The sequence below is a fragment of the Amphiprion ocellaris genome, chromosome 4 (genome assembly GCF_022539595.1).
Source record: "Amphiprion ocellaris isolate individual 3 ecotype Okinawa chromosome 4, ASM2253959v1, whole genome shotgun sequence".
Taxonomy (NCBI): domain Eukaryota; kingdom Metazoa; phylum Chordata; class Actinopteri; family Pomacentridae; genus Amphiprion; species Amphiprion ocellaris.
The window spans coordinates 16,783,955-16,799,679 of NC_072769.1; the positions used below are offsets into that span (position 1 = coordinate 16,783,955).

The 15,725-nt window shown below is 38.7% G+C and overlaps 2 protein-coding genes across 5 annotated transcripts; one reads left to right on the forward strand and one right to left on the reverse strand.

The window, feature by feature from the left end:
- Window positions 1-305: 305 nt before the first annotated feature.
- Window positions 306-5,652, reverse strand: tmem134 (transmembrane protein 134). 4 transcript variants are annotated; one of them, XM_035957300.2, is made up of 8 exons: window positions 5,548-5,652; window positions 4,724-4,971; window positions 4,562-4,629; window positions 4,385-4,471; window positions 2,815-2,891; window positions 2,291-2,335; window positions 763-816; window positions 306-649 (listed from the first exon to the last, which is right to left on the reverse strand). In XM_035957300.2, the coding sequence occupies exons 2-8, from the start codon at window positions 4,925-4,927 to the stop codon at window positions 567-569; spliced, it is 618 nt and encodes a 205-aa protein (XP_035813193.1). In that variant the 5' UTR covers window positions 4,928-4,971; window positions 5,548-5,652; the 3' UTR covers window positions 306-566. The 4 variants fall into 4 exon arrangements, with proteins under 4 accessions (XP_035813193.1, XP_023146121.1, XP_023146122.1 ...); XM_023290353.3 differs by having other exon boundaries at window positions 5,429-5,641; XM_023290354.3 differs by lacking the exon at window positions 5,548-5,652 and adding an exon at window positions 5,293-5,434.
- A 2,598-nt stretch (window positions 5,653-8,250) lies between these two features.
- Window positions 8,251-15,673, forward strand: serping1 (serpin peptidase inhibitor, clade G (C1 inhibitor), member 1). Its single transcript, XM_055009620.1, has 11 exons — window positions 8,251-8,364; window positions 8,628-8,675; window positions 9,252-9,360; window positions 9,621-9,788; window positions 9,905-10,195; window positions 10,445-10,660; window positions 11,906-12,049; window positions 12,201-12,404; window positions 12,519-12,658; window positions 14,731-14,953; window positions 15,227-15,673. Exons 2-11 carry the CDS (start codon window positions 8,628-8,630, stop codon window positions 15,472-15,474), a joined length of 1,791 nt encoding a protein of 596 aa, XP_054865595.1. The 5' UTR covers window positions 8,251-8,364; the 3' UTR covers window positions 15,475-15,673.
- The last annotated feature ends 52 nt before the right edge of the window (window positions 15,674-15,725 follow it).

Here is a 15,725-nt window from a genome sequence, read left to right on the forward strand (position 1 = left end):
AGAACAATTATTGGTCATTCTACCTCTTGCTATGTGAATTCAAATTAAGACCCAAAAGTAAACAAAAGTAACTTATGGCAAGTGATCATGATATATGCGAGATAATGCACTCTAAGAAGGTGCATTAAAGGAATTTTAGCTATAGATTGCATGATTTTAGCACGATAAAGTGCACAAACTTCCCCTCTGTACTGAGCTTTTCAAGTTTTGTCTGTACTGCATGTTTGATCCCACCCCAGTTTGCAGGCCTACAGCACAGCATGCTATGCACAACTTTTGGTTTTTCTGACAGAACTGACAGATGGTAAAATATACAAACATTTTATTGTAATTTCACAGTCACTATTCACACAACATGGAAAACACAGGCAAGACCAATCTCCTTTTTTTTTGTGTGCACATACAGCAACGTCAGTTCATGTAGTGGAAACATAGTCAAGGCACTGAGTGGTTGAAGTAGCAGTGGTCATTACAATGACAAGAAAAAACAACCGCATGACAAAACACAATTCATTTTAAGAAAGCAAACACTGAAATGTAGTGAAAATGTAGTGTCTCATGAAATGTCATTTTTCAAAATAAGGTAGGTAGAACAATTTGAAGCCTCTTCTACCTCGGACAGCACAGCTGATGTATATCACATGGTACACTGGGGGAAATACAGGGAAGGACGCTGTTATTGTCAACAAGACAAAGCACACGTTTACTGGAGCAAGAAAAAAATCAAGGAAAAAAGGAGTGGGAACTAAATGGACAATTTACCTCCAGGGATGAAGAGAAGAAATCCAGGGACAAAGAAAATAGCACTTGAAACACCTGTAGGGACAGTTTCATTAGTTCATCAGTAATCAGTGCATTACAGGAACAGTTCAACATTTTGGAATTAACATGTTTATTCACTTTCTTGCCAGGAGTCACATAAGAAGCTTGGTAGTACTTTTCTGTTTGAAAGTAAATACGATGCTCTAACTGGTCAGCTTGGCTTAGCACAATGCTCACAGCCATTTTATGTAAAGAAAAAAAAAGTGCATTTCTGGCAGGAAAAAGGGCCAAAGAGTAGCAAGCTGTTGAAAACTTTGACCTGTCTAGAACACAGGGAGGCCATGTCTGAGTGAATGATGTTTTACAACCCTACATCCAATTCTGTGTTGACTATCTAAAGTGACTGAGAACCAGTTTCATCTGATTTAAAACGAACAAACAGCTTTTACAATCAACAAGCCACCAAACGCAGGTAGGCAGACACATGAACACACCTGTAGAGAACACTTATGTAGCCATGCCTGGCCAGAGTTTGCTGGCTGCTACTGAGAAACATCTTGGCTGATACTCTCTTTTTATAAAATACAACTGTACATAAATCACAAACATCACCATTTAAAAAGAACAACAAAAAAACCTACATAGAAACACCATATACAAGAAGTTCACAAAGCAGAACCAGATTTTAAAAAGGAGTCCTTCCTGTTTCATTTTTCACAATTTAGAAAAACAGACTTAAAACACCAATCCTACTGTGGTATAAAATGCCCGAAGAAAGAGAGGGAAGAGAGAAAGAGCAAAACTACTAGACCGGTTGTCATGTTGTCTGTTGCAATGTTTGACTTTAGTTACAAGGCATCAAAAAACACCCCAAAAAAGCCTTTTTGTCCGATGTCATAACAGAAATTAAACGGAGTAACAGGAAGTGTGTATCATGTACACATAGATGAAATAACATATTTTTATTAAGAGTTATGCAGTCAAGGAGAAGTACGTAAATGGAGTAAAGAATTGATCTTGAATGACTTATCCATCGGAAATGATACAAGGAACAATTGATTAAATTGTGGGGGTGTTTCCGAGTCTCATCAATTCCCACTACCTGCTACATATTTAGCTCACGTGATTCGGTATCTGTACATAACATACACATGCATAACACACACCTCAGTGTGAGGTCATTTTGTTTGTGGGTACATCTATATTAAATGGCCACATTCTATAGTGCCGTGATTTCTGATCATCAATAACTAATAAACAAATACTGCATTTCTAAAAAAAAATAATAAAATGCTGCCTTTCTGACAAATGCAATGTGGGGGAATGAACATCCTGGTGGAGTGCTGTGCTCTCTGAGTGCTTTTCTTGTTTGTTTATGATTTTGTAACTAGTTTAGTTTGAAGGTAAAATGTCGGTTTCTTTTCCCTCTTTTATCATGTTTGCTTGCATTTGGACTAACGGACCTAATGTGTCATTTCTTGGCACAAAAATCCAAAAGTAGTCTACGTTAATAGTTCCTCTTCCTTACCTGCATTTGGGATCAGCTGTATGACAAAACCTGTGAAAATAAGAGCTAAAAAGAAAACACCACAAAAATATATTAATGAGGAGGGAAGATGAGCTACACACATAATTTTAAAACATTTTTTCTTTTGTCAACGCTGGTATTCCTGCAAAAAATCTGGTATAATCAGTGGATCAATTTGGAGACAAAGTTCACGGGGCAAAGTGCCAAACATGTAACCGACTGACAAAACACTGAGCAAACTACCTGATTTAAAACCTCTGTGTTAAAAAATGGAGCATGTTTAGAGTTATATATGTTAATTCTTTCAAGTGGAAATAATAAATGAAAATGAAACCATCTACATTTTGAGCATGGGTGTTTACTACTGTGACACTACAACAGTCTAGAAAAAAAAATCGAAGAAAATGTAACAAAAACAAGAGAAGAGAGTTTTCTCTTTAAGAAAGTAGCATAACCACAGCAGAATATTGTGGATGCATGTTTTATATTTAATGAGGAAGGAAACACCTGCAATCAGAACTTACCAACTCCAGTGATGAGGAGAAGGAATGAAGCAAGAACAACTCTTCTGTTTTTCTTCACCAGCGGATGAGACACCCACCTGCACGACACAGTTTTTTAAAAAAAGTAACCACGTTTGTTACTGTTTTTTCTATGCATGTGGGTTTGGGGTCTTTATTCACATTTCTTGAAATTGGTACAGTATACATAGTACAAGTTTCTGCTTTTTTCTTTTTTTTGTCAGTTGCCAGACAGAACAGCAACATCAAACTAAGCAAGACAAAAAGGTACAGAGAAGCGGGAAAACAGATAGAAGGAACAAAACAAAACAAAATAAAAATAAATAATAAACACATTCCACTCCAGATTGTCCACTCTCGGGTATAATTAAAAAAACAACATTGTCTTTATATAATGACTGTATATGGCAGGGGTGTCAAACTCATTTTAGTTGAAGGGCGAATTCAGCCCAATTTGATCTCAAGCGGGCGGCACCAGTAAAATCAGAGCATAATATCCTATAAATAACCACAATTCCAAATTTTTCCCTTGGTTTGAGTGCAAAAAAGTACATTCTGACAATGTTCACATTTAATGAACAATCTTTTTACAAACCACTATGAACAACCTGAAATTTCATAAGCAAAATTAGTGAAATTTCAATATTTTCAAGCCTCAGCTTATAATTTGTGCATCACAATTTACAGGTCACAGTTTATGTGCAAAGGCACAAAACATTTAGTCTCAGGTATCTGGAGCTGAACAATGTAGTGTTTTACAACTTGTCAAGATACAGAAATGACTTTAAATTCCCATTCATTTCCACATCTGTGTAGTAATCCTGACACACCACACAAACTAAAGTGGGAACTATTAAGGAAGAAGGATAAGTTGTTCCCCTGCCTTTTAAATGTAAAAAAAATTATGCATAAAAAATGCATAAAAGTTGTAGCAGTGCATCAACAGTAGGGTTCAACCAAACCAAACTCAGTCATACTGAAGCCGCAGACTCACATTATGTTGCACAATGTTCAATGCCTTTAAATATTTTCACAGGGAGTATTCATTTTCACCTCTGTAATTTTTTACACTTTGCAAAGTCATCCTGCGGGCCGGATTGGACCCGCTGGCGGGTCAGTTTTGGCCCGCGGGCCTCATGTTTGACACCCCTAGTATATGGTACATAGGCATGAAAATAGATAGGAGGGTATCCTTAAGAGGTAAGTGTCATTGAATCAATAGGAACAAGGCAGGACTCCATTGTTTAGTGAACATAGATTTTTGGAGTCTTAGTGTGTAGGTAATCTATGTCCCACACCTTTTGGATCCAGATGCTATATGTAGGGGGATCAAGTTTCATCCATCTAATAGTTATATACTTCAGAGCTGTTGTGAGTAAAGTGTTTAAAAGGTATTTCTTGGCCCTCCCATCCAGGCCGTGAGGTATTACCCCGAGAACAGCAACTGCCAGGTCATCTCCAGCGTGAGTTAGTACATGCTGGGTTCATCTTAGCTGTTACTACTGGTGTTCTAAAGAATCTAGTGATTACTTTCCATTTGAAGTGCATGTGTGTTTTGGAAGTTTGAACTCACCCGCAGCAGTGTGCAGAAAGCTGCGTGACAGAACTCAAGGTGCTGAAGGACCACTGGGAGCTGCAGTAAGACAGAGTCGCAGGGTCACTGTGGAGAGAGCGGAAATAAGACTTCATCTCACAGCCAGAGAACAAGAAGAAAGAAAGTCCAAAAAAGATCACTCTGTATAGAACCCACCTTATTTTGAAGAAGTTGTTGAAAGAGGAATTGCCGCTGCTACCCAAGGCGTCTTCATTTTCCAGATTCTACAGAAACAGCACAGAAGAACGGACAACAGGTTAAAAACAAAAAGCAGCTTAGAACACACACACACAGATGGGGCACGTCAGTGTCGTATACCTGATATTTTAGGTTACTGTGTTCAGGGGAGCTGGTGGCGGCTGGAGAAGGATGACTCTGAGGTTTAGAGAAAGTCAGAGGACCAAATGTCATCTCTCCTCCTCCTTCTCTGTCCTTCCATCCCTCCGTCTCTCCATCGGACACAGCTCCCTCCTCGTCTCCCTCCAGTGCAAAGGCATCTTCGATTGTAAACTGCGTTGCCATGGTGATCGCCTCTTACACCTTGAGGACCAGTGGCTTGACTCTCACTGTGAATTAAGAGTAAAATGTAACGTTACTCATAGTACAAGTATTAAAAACCATCTTATTGCACCTTGTAGTGTTCATATTTATGCTTTACCACGAACACCAGAGCAATAACACACGAATTATGGAACTTTTTTTTTGACATTTCGGTTGTCAGTTTTGCTCCTGTTAAGCTAAATATCTCTCTGTAAAGTTTTAAAGTGTGCGCACACATGCCTCTACGCACAATAAAGTAGTTGAAGGCTGCATTTCACAAAACAAACCACTTTCGGCTCACTTTAAACAGCGAACATAGCAATGAAGTTAGTAAGTATCTACCGTACCGCCTCGACTCGGCCTCCGTGTTATAGCGGATAAGCTAACTACAACAAGCCAGCAGCTAACTGGTCTCTGCTGTTGGTCTCTGCCATTGTTGTCCTCTTTCCGCTTGTCGATCAGATGACCAGCAGGAAAACTTACTGTCTCAAGTAAATCTTTTACTCCAGCGAGGCGAAACTCGACTCTACGTAGTTTAGAGACGGGTCACATATTTGTACACTCTGTGGAAAATCTGTTAAAAACCTTCCTACCGCTCTTACTTATTTCTAAAATTCTAGTGCGACAGGGATTTTGTAGAAGTTTGGACCCCCTTTTTCTTTTTTTTATCACCCGGCTCTCGATTACACACGACTGATTACGCCCAAAGAGCTTTCTTCGGATGTCAGTCCGCTTAATCGAGTGTCGGTTTATCGATCGATCCACTAACTTACATTAGAGGAAAGACTTCAAAAAAGAGAGAAGGTGGTGAGTTTTTAGTAATAAATACATAATAAATTTGTGTGTGTGTGTTTAAAAAAAAAACAACAAAAATCTAATTCAGTGAGGGTACAGAAATGCAAGCAAAAATGGAGCTAACCGTTAAGCAGAGTAAAGGCCAATTAGGTCCATGAAGAATGTGAAGAATTTCGGATTAAATTGGGTGGATTATATATATATATATATATATATATATATATATATATATATATATATATATATATATATATATATATATATATATATATATATATATATATATATATGCCTCAAAAGTTTGGGGTCACTTAGAAATGCCCTTATTTTTGAAAGAAAAGCATTTTTTTCAATGAAAATAACATTAAATTAATCAGAAATACAGTCTAGACATTGTTAATGTGGTAAATGACTATTCTAGCTGGAAGCAGCTACCTCAAGCTCTTTATCACTGATAATATCATATAAGAGGTGATGAAGTACACAAACTTGGAGGGACAGAGAACAGCAACAATCAAAGGAAAAGATTGGAAAAATGTTCTAAAATTCTTCTATTGCTGTTCTGTGGAATTTTTTTCCCCCCAATGATCAAAATGTTTTAAATCTGTTAGAAAATGAAAAATAAACATATTTCAAACATGAAATCATTATTGTGTCTATAAAAATCTAATACAAACAATAATAAAAACGATTATTCTCTACCACCTGGAGGATTGGTGCAGAGACAACAGCCTCCTCCTGAACATCAGCAAGACCAAGGAGCTGATTGTGGACTACAGCTAGAAGCAGCAGAGGGAATACCACCCACTCAGGATCAGCGGGACAGAAGTGGAGAGAGTGGAGAGCTTCAAGTACCTGAGTGCTACCATCACGCAGGACCTGGCGTGGTCCTGTCACATCAACACCCTGGTGAAGAAAGCTCGACAGCGTCTCTACCACATCAGATGCCGGAGGGACTTTAAGTTCCTTCTCAAGGTGCTCAGGACCTTCTACACCTGCGCTATTGAGAGTATTTTGGCTGGGAGTATCACCATTTGGATGGGCAGCAGCACTCAGCAGGACTTCTTGGCCCTGAGGAGGGTGGTCCGCTCGGCTGAGCGCACCATCAGAACCACCCTCCCCAACCTGCAGGACATTTACAACAAACACTGCAGGTTAAAGGCCAGGAAGATTGCTAGTGAGCCCACACACCCACCCCAGCCACAGACTGTCCTCTCTGCTGCCGTCAGAGCGGCGTTACCGCTGCCTGAAGGCAAATACATAGAGGATGAGGAGGAGTTTCTTCCCACAGGTCGTCCACCTGCTGAACCTGAAACAGTAGACCCAACAGACAATCAACCTGCAAATCCTATCTACCATACTGTTAACACTTCACCTTGTATATATATTACCTTGCACTATTTGACACTTTTATATTTATTTTGCTTATTTCTATCTATCTGTCTGTCTGTCTGTCTGTCTGTCTGTCTGTCTGTCTGTCTGTCTGTCTGTCTGTCTGTCTGTCTGTCTGTCTGTCTGTCTGTCTGTCTGTCTATCTATCTATCTATCCATCTATATATATGTGTGTGTATATATATACACACATATATAGTATGTACACAATAAATATACTTAAGTGATCAAAGCTATAGGGTCAATAAATCATAACAGACTACAACTTTGTTGTTATTAAATTAAAAGTAAAATCTTCCCTCACAAGCAATTTTAAACAACACAAACTGGTTACTTAGTATTAGGATTACCTTTATTTTCAAAATTACATGAATTGAAGTCTAAGTTTTTGTGAATAACATGAAATTGTCTGGGTGACCCCAAATTTTTGAACGATAGTGTATGTGTTACATTTTTATCAATGCATTAACAAAATATTAAGAATTTTTGAAGTGAGAACAATTGTAGAAATGGCAAATCTATTCTAAGATATTTAAAGTTTTTACCAAATGTACCTACCGCAGTGAAGTCAAGGGTTTCTAAAAACTAATCTCAGGCAGATAAAGTATCTCTGACTAGTGATCATGACAGAACAATATCTTACATAAATACACGCACGCACACAGAGTATATCAATAAAATACTCCACTAAAAAAGTGATTCCATGTATGATGGGTTGTATTTTCCCTCCACTATGCCCTCATCTCTGTACAACCTTTGGCAAAATCAAATTATGTAAAACGCTTCAGGCAAAAACATTTCAATATGCATACTGAAGTGACTCCAAGTGAGACCCCTTATCTACCCCTAACTAATCATAACTCCGTTTCACTTGTCAACATCCAGTAGCTACAACTGGTCAAAAACTCGACTAAATTACAGACACCAGGAGGAATAACATATTAGACTGAATCTTTGAAAGGCAGATAATGAGGCCAAGATAAATCCTGCAATATAAATATTTTACTAATCTGTTGCCAGCATGTGAAATCATGTGATTTCCAGCAAGTCAGAAGACCTGCATTATGCAAACAAACATCTCTAAACCAACAATCACAGATTAGTCATTTTCGACTGCAGCGGAGGGCAGCAGACAGTCAGAGGTGGTGGATGAACTGAACACTGGTTGAATGTGGGAGAAACATTACTGGTAGAAACAACACTGAATTTGGATACCTGGAGAGTCAAGAGGTGTGAGTTGTGTAATGCTTTTCTGACTTTTTGTGACCAGGGGCAATTTTATTTCCAGTATGTTATGCATCATTGCTGTACATTTCTGTATTTTATCTTCTGAAGTTTTTGTATGATTGCTCTCTAGCAGACAGTTTTCTTATTGCAAATACAGTTTTTGAAGTCGGTGGGGAATTTCACTGCTTTCCTAATTGCGCCACACATTGATCTTTCTTCCGGCTTGGTGCCATGTTCATTGTGAAATCTCTTCTCATTTTCTTTGCAGATGAAACGACGGGCCATACTCTGCTTCTTGCTGCAGCTCAGTTTTGAGGTAAAATGTAGAATCATCTCTGAATGTTTGCATGTATCTTCCATAAACATTATTCATTTGACCAGGACAGTGGTTCCCATCGTTGTTATCTAATTCATTCGCACAGGTCTGTCAGATGCTTGTGATTAAATGTGTTTATACCCTCTGTTATATTAAAGCAATTAAAGCATTAAAGCATCTCTTAAAGTACTTACTTCTCTGACATTTGTTCACATTTCCATCTCATCTCTTTTAATCATTTATGCTTTCCTTTGGTTGTCTAAATCTTATACACTACTTTTGTTAACTTTTATGCTCAGAGCCATTCAGGTTCATTTATTGCTTCAATGTTATTTTTTCTAATGACTTTTTTTTGTTGAGCAAATTTTTCAAAGCTGCTGAAGTTTCCCCTGGGAACCTCATATCCTCCCCCCTAGTTGGAAACAGCTCCCAAATGAGTTCAAATGAAATCATTTCAATAAGAGACATGGTGTTAATGAGAGGGTTCGTTTGACAGGCCTTTGGGCGGAGGCCTCTAAGATGACTCCTAAATATGTTCACTTTTCATCTGATGTTTCACATTTTGTTCCTGTTCAGCTTTCTTCATGCACACATCTGCGGGTGATACCAGGTTCTACTCTGGAGCTGCCCTGTCTCTCATTTCAAAGTGACTTCACTGGAGCAGATATCACCTGGAAATTCAATGGTCTTATACATAATATAATATAATATAATATAATATAATATAATATAATATAATATAATATAATATAATATAATATAATATAATATAATATAATATAATATAATATAATATAATATAATATAATATAATATAATATAATATAATATAATATAATATAATATAATATAATATAATAATATAATATAATATAATATAATATAATATAATATAATATAATATAATATAATATAATATAATATAATATGTTTTTTTAAATACAGGCAAAGATATACCTCCCAGTCGTCAATCATCTGGCTCAGCTACAGTGAAAAAGAATGGCTTGTATCTCTCCATATCCCCTGTAACTGCTGCCAATGAGGGCAACTATGAGTGTTTGGCGAAGGACAACAATCTGGAGATGATACGAACTTACAACATCACAGTTGATGGTGAGACACACTCCTCTTTTATACCGTGCATAGTTTATCTTACTCTCAAACAAAAGTAGCATTTTGAATATTGATTGAAAAAGTCTGAAGTATTTTCTTCTTGTGTGCTCCTGCAGCGGCGATTGGCTACACCATTAGAGTGACTGAAGGCACCGACATTAACCTCCCGTGCCATTTCCCACCTTCCAGCCAGTTCAGAGCCAATGCACAGTGGTTCAAAGAGTCAGGTGTTGGTAAAAGAACAGAGCTGAATGTTACAGATGACAATGGCAAACTGGAATTGCTTTATCCAGATTCCAGTGACCAGACCGTCCTGCTCAGAAACACTGCCATGGAGGATGCTGGAATTTACCTTTGCGAATCTGCTGAAGGGGAGAAGCTGAGCTCATTATACATTATTGTTGATGGTAGGTTTGGCAACCATCTCTGATAAACTCCTCTGGTGCTGGATAGTCATTAAAATGATGCTTTTAAATGAATATTCATGCAAGTGCTGAAGTCTGATATCCCTGAAGACTTCAGATCGAAATCGCTGTGGAGTAAATTAAACTGTAAACCTAATAAAGATTCCAGTTCCAAATCATGTTGACGTACTGACATAGCAGGGGTGCCTCAGTTGTACCCAGCTTTTAATCATCTGTTTAATTTCCTTTCAGGTGCTCCCACCTCTGAACCTCACTCATGCAAAAACTTCACCTCAGCCTGGGAGCCCTGCCTGGACGAGAACAGTCGGATAGGGGAAGCCTTGCTGCAGGAATCCATGACTCAGTTTTCTATGAATCTATATTCTTACCTCCGACAATTATATCCTTCTACCAACTTGCTCTTCTCACCCGTCAGCATCAGCGGCGTGCTCTCACATTTGTTGTTAGGTAGGAGAAGGGAAACAAGCTTCGTTCTTGAGTTTTCTTAAAGCTGTCTGTATATCCAGGGCTTGATAAAACCTCCACCTTCACTGTTCCTAAAACACACACAAAAAAAATACTGAAAACACATTAGTAAGCCACCCTGTTGCAATAGCTGACCAATTTTAAATATTTACACTACTTGTTCAAAAGTTTGAGGTCACCCAGGCAATTTCATGTTTTCCATCAAAATTCACACTGTTATTCATGTGCTAACATAACTGCACAAGGGTTTTCTAATCATCAATTAGCCTTTCAACACAATAAGCTAACACAATGTAGCATTAGAACACAGGAGTGATGGTTGCTGGAAATGTTCCTCTGTACCTCTATGGAGATATTCCATTAAAAATCAGCTGTTTCCAGCTAGAATAGTCATTTACCACATTAACAATGTCTAGACTGTATTTATGATTCATTTAATGTTATCTTCATTGACAAAATCTGCTTTTCTTTTGAAGATAAGGACATTTCTAAGTGACCCCACACTTTTGAACTGTAGTGTATGTCTTCAGCTAGCAGGGAAGATTCCCACAACATTGGTTTAATGGATTTAAAGAAAATATTTTAGTCCGATGTTCAAAGAACATTTTATGTAGATTTATTATTTCATGTAATATTTCTATGAAGGTTAAAATGGAATTAAATGCTTTAGGATATTTAGAGGATTTTGTCAGATTTTGTGACATGGCAACAAAAGAAGTGTTCTCAAACAAACATTTCAAAAATGTTTTTAGGATGTGATCAAGGCCTCAGAAGAACAAATGTGCTCATATAAACCATTCCTGCATTTTGATATATCAACAAAAGTTGATTATTTTGCCTGCAATAATCTGAAGATGTTTTGGGAATGTTGCTGTTGAGAGCGCAATATTACACAATAAGGACATATCCAATGCAACATTCGCACAATGTTTTAAGAACAATTTTAGAAAACTTTATCCTACTTTGGAAGGAGCATTTTCAGAAATGTCGAAAACATTACTAGAACTGCGTAGAAATTTCTCTGAATGTTTTTAGAAAAATTTAAAAAAGAATCTAGCTGGGCCCTGGACGGGGAGTTGTCAAGAAATGGACTAAAAAATATAGAATAATGCTGACTTTATCCACTAAAATTCTTTGCTCTAACAAACTGTACTATGTGCTCTACTAGTAGACAAGAAAACTCTCCGTATCACTCCTCATGTCTTCTTTGTTGTGTTGTCTCTTCAGGTGCGAGGGCCGACACCCGCAGAGCCATTGAGTCGGCTCTCTGTGTGCCGTATGACTACCACTGTGTTCACCTCCAAATAAAGAAGCTACGAGAGAAGTTGTCCAGCTCCTTGCAGATGGCTTCTCAGATCTACCACAACCCACGTATTACCATTACAGTGTGAAGTGCACAAAATGACCACAAATAGAAAAATTAAGTCAAGGACAGCAATGCGGACAATAATAGTGCATACAGAGGGAAAATGATTCCTATTTCTGTAGCTCATCATGTAATTTTCTCTGTTTTCTTCCCCAGAAATGAATCTGAGTGAGTCGTTTACTAGCCAGTCCATTCAGTTCTATGAAGCGGAGCCCGTCAAGCTGCTGGAAACCAGCGAGGAAAACACAGAGATGATCAACAGCTGGGTGGCAAATAAGACCAAAAACAAAATCACACATTTGGTCGACTCCATATCGCCCAATGCACAGCTGATCCTGCTCAACGCCGTCTCCTTCAGTGGTCAGTAAAGTGAGCATGTGACACGTGTGTTTACTGAAGGTGCATTTGATAATAATGGAAACCAACAAACTGTGTGTATATATGTGTGTGTGTGTGTGTGTGTGTGTGTATCAGGTCAGTGGAAGGTCAAGTTTGATCCAAAACCGAAGAAAGGATATTTTACCAAACTGGATGGTGACCTGGTAAAAGTGCCTCTTCTCTATCACCAGAAATACATGGTGACTATGATGTACGCTGTTGAGCTGAAGGCACAGGTAAGAAGCAGGCACCTTAAACCACCTCCTACACAACATTCAGTGTGTGTCTAGATGCTGTCCTGACATTTCTGCCACTGCAGATTCACACTGACTCCAATCCTTCATGGATATTAGAAAAAATAGGGTGTTATTTTCTCTTTTCCCAACATCAAGCTATTGAGCTATAGAACTAAATTACATGGACATACTAAGTTTGGCCTAAAGAGTGTAAAAACACATATGAACAGTAACCTGAACTGCTGTTAGCATCACTCAGAGATACACCGCCCGTCCAAAAAAAAAGTTGCACACTCTAATATTTCATTGGACCACCTCTAGCTCTGAGGATGACACACATTTTTGGCAGCATCGTTTTGATAAGCTTCTGCAATGTCACAGCATTTATTTCTGTCCAGAGTTGCATTAATTTTCTACCGAGATCTTATATTGATGATGGGAGAGTCGGACAAAGTCTTCTTCAGCACATCCCAAAAAACTCCACTGATGGAAAGACCTGGTCATTCAGTATATTCAGGTAGTCAGCTGACATCATTCTTTGGGAACATAACATTGCTGAACCTGACCAACCCCAGATCATAACCCTAAACCCCCACAGGATGGTAGACACTAGACATGATGAGTGCATCACTTCATCCTCCTCTCTTCTTACCCTGATGCCCTCATCACTTTGGAACAGAGTAAATCTGTACTCATCAGTCCTCATGACCTTCTTTCATTGCTCCAGAGTCAAATCTTTATGCTACCTAGCAAATTGAAGCCTTTTTTTGTTTGTTTTCTTAGAGCTACAAAGCTGTTTACTCCCAATCCTTTCAGTTCCCTTCACATTGTGCATGTGGAAATGTTCTTACTTTCACTATTAAACATAGCTGTGAGTTCTACTGTTAATTTCCTACGATCATCTAAGAGTTTGTTCCGACTACATTTGTTCCTCAAAGATGATGGTTCACCACTATCCTTCAGGTTTAATAATGTGTTGGACGGTTCTTGACCTGATTTTAGTAGTTTCAGAAATCTCCTTAGTTATTTTCTTTGCTTGATGCAGGCCAATAATTTGACCCTTCTGAGACAGATTAACATCCTTTCCATGACCACAGGATATGTCTTCTGACATGGTTGTTTAAGAAATGAGAAGCTCCTCACTGCATCAGCTAGAGTTAAATAAGTTGTTGCAGCTGAAACATATTCATTGCTGCAGTAATTATCCAAGGGAAGGCTCTTACCTATTTGCTTAGTTAAATCCAAGAGGTGACTTTCTTTTGGACAGGCAGTGAATAATCAGATTATGTTCTGAACATGATTCAAACCAGGACAATAGCAAGGACTGGTGTGTGTGTGTGTGTGTGTGTGTGTGTGTGTGTGTGTGTGTGTGTGTGTGTGTGTGTGTGTGTGTGTGTGTGTGTGTGTGTCTGATGTTAGGTGACCATAGACGTTGAAGCTAAAAAAATGTTAGTTTAATGTTAGTATAAAATATTCAAACAATAAGATAGAGATAACTTGTATATAATGTTCTTTAAATCTCATCTTTTGAATATAACATTTCTCTGCACTTTTTGTATTGTGTATATAAGATAATCTTAAACTGCCTTTATACTCTGGTCTTTTGACCTGATGTAACAATGAACTTTCCCCACTGTGGGATCAACAAAATTTATCTTATCTTTTATCTTTTTAATCCCATCAGGGGCAGCTAGCTTTGCTTTAGGCACTAAGTTGTCCTGAAATGGCCCTACATGAAACTAATGCACTGATGAAAGCCAGTGAAGGTCCTTTAAGGTACTAAAATACAAAGCTCCACTGAGGAAGTCATTGTGTTTGATATCTAACAAATCTGCTCAGAAATCCCCAAAACAGATGCTCTTTATAACTCTAGGACTCGCCTGAGAGCCTTTAATAGGTTTTCTGCAGTATTAAAGTAATGCTACTCTCGCTCTGCGTGCCCATTGTGTACTGCTAATGGTGCCAGTTCAACAAAATGTGAACAGGGTTGTCTCAGTTTTGTGTGAGGGAGACCCACTGTGTCAAAACTATGCTATTAAGCAATGCCTTGATTTTTAAAATTTTGCCAACAGGTGGCAAAGTTTGGCCTCACAGGCGAGAGCAGTCTGTACATCCTGCTGCCTCGCCTCAACAAAGCGACGGACCTGCAGCAGGTGGAGGAGAAGATGACGGACACAGCGGTGCATGAGATGATAGAGCAGATGAAAACAACTGCCCCTCAGCAGATGGAGGTCACTCTGCCCCAAATCAAGCTGGAAGTCCAGCCAGATATGAACCTCCTTATTAAGAAATTAGGTTTGTTCATCTTCAGTGTTCTTCTCTGTCTGTCAAACTCAAATTACATGTTTTTTTTTTTTTTAAATACTAAAAATAAACACCGCCCATGCTTTCAGCCTGAGCATTTTATCTGGCAGAGGACCATTAAGGCCCATTTGTGAAATATGTCTCTCCATCTGCTCTCTGCTCTCCCTCTGTCTGATACTTGGCCTCCTCCCACTGCTTTATTATTCTATTCTGTAACCAACATCATCTTCCTGGACTTTTTTTCTCCCTTTTTCGCCCAAACAGGACTGTCATCGCTTTTTGAGAGTCCCAATCTGTGTGGCCTTTATTCTGAGGAGTCGCTGGTTCTGGACGACGCCAGACACAAGGCCTTCCTCGCTCTGACCGAACAGGGAGTTGAGGCAGGTGCCGTCACTGCTATGTCGTTCTCTCGCTCCTTCCCTACCTTCTCCGCCATGCGGCCCTTCATCCTGTTGCTGTGGAGCGACCAGGCGAACGTGCCGCTCTTTATTGGCAGAGTGACTGACCCATGAGGGGGGAAGTGGAAATGTAACAGGGGCAAATGGGCAGAAAAAAGGCTGACATGTATAAAATGATGCAAGTTTAATACCAATATTGCTTCAAGTAGTCACTAAAGCGGGCAGTGACCCTCACAAAAACAAGCTATCAGGTTTGCATGTGGATTATCTTCAAACGTGATGATGAATAAACACATGTTCACACAGCACATAAGCCGCCTGTCGTATGTTTTAGCAGCATTAAGCATAAAGTGGATCACATTTCG

What these genes read in the sequence shown, in the direction of transcription:
- tmem134 (XM_035957300.2), bottom strand. Translation starts at nt 4,927, where the DNA reads ATGGCAACGCAGTTTACAATCGAAGATGCCTTTGCACTGGAGGGAGAC. An exon ending in AACAACTTCTTCAAAATAAG is followed by an intron (nt 4,472 to 4,561) that starts GTGGGTTCTATA and finishes CTCTCTCCACAG; the next exon opens with TGACCCTGCGACTCTGTCTT. An exon ending in CTTTCTGCACACTGCTGCGG is followed by an intron (nt 2,892 to 4,384) that starts GTGAGTTCAAAC and finishes TGTGTCGTGCAG; the next exon opens with GTGGGTGTCTCATCCGCTGG.
- serping1 (XM_055009620.1), top strand. Translation starts at nt 8,628, where the DNA reads ATGAAACGACGGGCCATACTCTGCTTCTTGCTGCAGCTCAGTTTTGAG. An exon ending in TTACAACATCACAGTTGATG is followed by an intron (nt 9,789 to 9,904) that starts GTGAGACACACT and finishes GTGCTCCTGCAG; the next exon opens with CGGCGATTGGCTACACCATT. An exon ending in CCTCCTTATTAAGAAATTAG is followed by an intron (nt 14,954 to 15,226) that starts GTTTGTTCATCT and finishes TCGCCCAAACAG; the next exon opens with GACTGTCATCGCTTTTTGAG.